This window comes from Aptenodytes forsteri, unplaced genomic scaffold (assembly GCF_000699145.1).
Source record: "Aptenodytes forsteri isolate BGI_AS27 unplaced genomic scaffold, ASM69914v1 Scaffold38, whole genome shotgun sequence".
In the NCBI taxonomy this organism is placed as follows: domain Eukaryota; kingdom Metazoa; phylum Chordata; class Aves; order Sphenisciformes; family Spheniscidae; genus Aptenodytes; species Aptenodytes forsteri.
The window spans coordinates 396,188-399,966 of NW_008795704.1; the positions used below are offsets into that span (position 1 = coordinate 396,188).

The 3,779-nt window shown below is 61.7% G+C and overlaps 1 protein-coding gene across 1 annotated transcript; it reads right to left on the minus strand.

The window, feature by feature from the left end:
* Positions 1-1,390: 1,390 nt before the first annotated feature.
* On the minus strand, positions 1,391-3,779 carry SLA2 (Src like adaptor 2). The gene is made up of 7 exons (XM_009283245.1): positions 3,692-3,779; positions 3,476-3,575; positions 3,246-3,332; positions 2,834-2,937; positions 1,935-2,084; positions 1,645-1,771; positions 1,391-1,541 (listed from the first exon to the last, which is right to left on the minus strand). Exons 1-7 carry the CDS (start codon positions 3,777-3,779, stop codon positions 1,391-1,393), a joined length of 807 nt encoding a protein of 268 aa, XP_009281520.1.

A 3,779-nucleotide genomic window follows, 5' to 3' on the forward strand; every position in this document is an offset into this window, starting at 1 on the left:
TGGGCTTGAGGCTGACGGCTGAGCAGGTGTGTAAAGCTCTGGGCTGCTGTGTGGAGGGAAATGAGAAAGTGATGGTGGGTTTGCAAGAGCAAGCTCATCAGACATGAAAATGAAGAGGAGATTCGAGCATGTCAGAGGCAGGAAACCTGCAGATATGGGGCGTCCTGCTCTACCAGCCTCTGGGCACAGAGGAGCGGAAGGAAGGGATGTCACCAAGCAGCGAAATTGCTTCTGCACCGGTTCTCACTGCAGAGGAAGTTCTGGGCACTTTCCCCAGGCTGTGCTTTGCTGATAAGGGGCTGTTGAGCGCATGTTGCTGTTCTGAGGCATTTCTGCTGCTTTTAAGGCCCCCTCTAGCCCAGAGGTGTAGCTTAGATCGCAGTTGGACATGGGTATTTGCATTCTGCCTTTTTGGATCATCTAGTCCTGGCATGGACCCATTTCTTTCCTCATTGCTCCTAGAACAGCAGTTGTGATGTTAAACACTTTTAAACCTCTAGGGCTCATTAATTTTGCCCTAAACGAGTTGGCTGAGGACTGGACCTGACCCGTGGCTGTCGGCTTGCCCCAGGTTGGGGAAAGCTGGCAGCAGGGCTGGGGCGATGGCCATGGCAGGAGCAAAACCCCCCAGGCTGCCCCGTGGTTGCAGTTGGCAGTTCACGATTTATTCACAAACCTTCAACTGTGAATGACACACCCTTTAATTAATATATTATAAATGGTTATTGCTGCATGTCCAGCAGGATTCTGTTTTATCGACCTTAAACCCAGTACACTCCATGCGTTAAAAGGTTTAAAAATCAGCTACTTTGGGTGCAGTAAGAGGCTGGTTTCATCCCGGCTGCTGCTCTGCTGGTCCCAACAAGCAGAGGGGTGAGTTATGGGAGGGCGAGAGCATGAGGGTCCACAGCTGCTGCTCACAGGCCCTGTCCTGCATGGACACCCCACCCCAAAAAAGTTTGTGCATGACCTTGAGGGGTCTGATGGGGTCGGGCTGTTCGCCCGCCTGGGCCAGGCTTCGGCTTGTTGGGCATTTGCATCCCATTTCCCTGCTGCTGTGGGAGCGCAGATGGCAGCGGGGCCCTGTTGCAGCCTGTGGGGCAGGCAGGGCTCCTTCTATGTACAGTCTCTGCCTTCTCCTCCTATGGGTGCTGGGTGATGGTCGGGGTCCTCAAACACCGCATCCCAAAGCGCTTGGCTTTAGGGAGGATGGGCCCTCAGGCAGCCCCTTTGTCCAGCACCTTGGTCTCAGCTGTCCTGTGTCCAGGCCAACGGGCCCCGGGTGCCCGGCTCCCATGGCATCAATGAGCGATTGTGGCTGAAACCAGGTGAATGGTTTAATGAGGGCCAGGCATCTGCTGTGGGGCTGTGGCCACGTTGGGCCCTGCCCTCAGCTGCTCTTTGCCCCTTTCCCCGTGGGGCCCTCCTCCGGGGCGGCTGTCTCTGTCAGGAGGAGGTAGGAGCTGATGGCTTCCCGCAGGCCCAGGCTGATGGGAGAGTCCTCCTCTGGTGGGGATGCAGCCTCCGAGAACAGGAGGGAGCTGCGTGAGGGCAGATGGGGCAGTCAGCAGGCAGCCCCCAGACCCCTGAGTGTCTGGCAGGACTGGTGAGGGGAGCCCCAGCCCCTTCTCCAGCTGTCCCTACCTGTCGATCTTGTCCCAGTTGAGTGATGGCTTCTTCACAACAGTGGGCACTGCGGGGACTGGGGTCACCCTCACCCCTTCCATGGAACAGGGCTCCCTGAGGGGGCAGCACAGCCCCTCTCCAAACTCTGGGCAGGGAGCCAGCAGTGTCAGCAGGGTGCCCCCCACCTGCACCCCAATGCTGGGTGCACCTGGACAGGTGGGGGACCAGCCACCACCTTTCCCTCCTCCCTCCCTGCAGGGCATCCACACACACAGACTGGGGGTGCTGGAGGGCTAGCAAGGTGTTACCGGAGTAGTGGTCCACCAGGTCGTGCAGGCTGGGGAAAGTGAGCCGGGGTGAGATGTAGAGCCAGCCATTCTCCAGGCGGTGGATGCGGTAGTGTGTCACTGAGTCCCAGGAGGCATGCTCGCTGTGGCGCACTGACAGCGAGTAGCAGCCTGCTGGGGCGAGAGGCACGTGGCCGGGCTGCTGTGGGCACTTACCCCGCTCGGCCCCACTGCCCTGCGCTCTCCCATATCGTGGATTTTATTGCCCCACAGGGGTGGCCGGCAGCATCCTTCTCCCCATGGGGCTGTGTGGCTGTGAGCATCCCTGTGCCAGCCCCACACCATGAGCACCTCCAGACTGGGGCATGTGGGAGTGCTGGGACATGGGATGACCTCGGCCAGCTGCCTGCTGTGTCCCACGTGCCCTCAGCATCAGGTGCTGTGGCTCTGTGTCCGAGTCTTCTGCTTTCGAGTGCTGCACAGGGATGGGCCATCCTCAGCCCCACGGCTCCCAGCCCCACGGCCCCCTTGGTGCCCAGGCAGCCGTGGGGCCATGCAGCATCGTGCCAGTGCATCAGCTGTGTGCAGTGGGGCACCCGGCAGGATCTCCCTGCAGGGTCCCCTCGGCACCTTGTTGTGATGGGGGCCCCATTTCACTTCAGAGGCTGAGCCTTTTCACTTCTCTGCTTAACCAAAAGCTGCAGGAAGCCTGCTGGTGGTTTTTTCTTTTGAGGCCCCGTGGCAGAGGCTCAGCACGAAGCGGGGAGCAGCGGTGCCAGTAAACCACTGCGTAGGGCAGGCTGTTGCCACCAGGTGCGAGTGATGGAGGATCAGCTCGACTGGGGCCCCACTCATGCCCTTGGCACCCCAGTGGGGACAGCTGGGAAGGGGTACAGGAGACAGGGCCCGAGGGCTCTCACCTTGCCTAGTCTGGCTTTCCCGTATCAGGAAGGACCCACTGCGGTTGCCTGGCCAGAGCAGCAGCTCCTCCGCCTTCTGCCGGCTGACACCCTCATACAGCCACCTGTGCAGGCAGCAGGCACTGGCAGAGCCTCTCCTGGCTGTGCAGGGACACCCAGCGCCCCAGGGCCTGTCCTGCTCCAGCCAGGGTGGAGGGGACAGCTCGGGGTGCAGCAGCGCATGTCCTGGGGACACCCCAGCATGCTGTGCTGCCTCCCCAAGCCCCAGCGCTGCTCCGTGGCCCAGGGAGAGAAATGGGGCAGGACGTCCCGGTGCAGTGGCCAGAGTTTGGCCTTGGCGTTGACCAGGCTCTCTGTGGTGGGGCCACATCCCCTGGGGCCCACCCTGGGATGGACCCTTTCCAGCATTTACCTGTGCCTGACCTTGGCCACACAGCTGCTGGGGACATGGCACTCCTTGCCAGACACCTCAGATGCCACAAGCCACCACTCCCTGTCCCTGCAGGGAAGGGAGATGAGCCATCCTGAGGGGCTGAGGCTGCTGGGCGCAGGGAGGGGACCCCCCCCCCAGGATGGGTGCCACCATCATGGCCCCGTGGGCTGCACACTGGTTGGGAGTGCCTGCTCGGTGCGGGGACTTACTCGGAGAGGACACGGAGCTGCTCCCCCATCCTCAGGACAGTGGCCGCCCCAGCGCTGGAGGGGAAGTCACAGAGGGCCAGGGCCAGGAAGCTCCTGGGGACTGCGGGGAAGGTGAGGGGGCTCAGAGCTCCCCCGGCACCACCCAGCCCCAGCTGGGGCGAGAGGACCATGCACACCAGGGGATGCTGGCCAAGCTGGCAGCTGCCAGGTGCTTACCTGCCTGCATGGGCAGCGGGGACTGCATGGTGTCTGCAGCTGCTGGTGGGATGCTGAGTGGCTTCTCCCGGCTGGGCAGGCTCCCCAT

Bases quoted from the DNA above. Each gene is read 5' to 3' on its own strand.
- SLA2 (XM_009283245.1), bottom strand. From the start codon at position 3,779: ATGGGGAGCCTGCCCAGCCGGGAGAAGCCACTCAGCATCCCACCAGCA. The intron at 2,085-2,833 runs GTGAGAGCCCTC...TCGCCCCAGCAG, and splicing joins GGAAAGCCAGACTAGGCAAG to GCTGCTACTCGCTGTCAGTG. The intron at 1,542-1,644 runs GTAGGGACAGCT...GCCCTCACGCAG, and splicing joins AACTGGGACAAGATCGACAG to CTCCCTCCTGTTCTCGGAGG.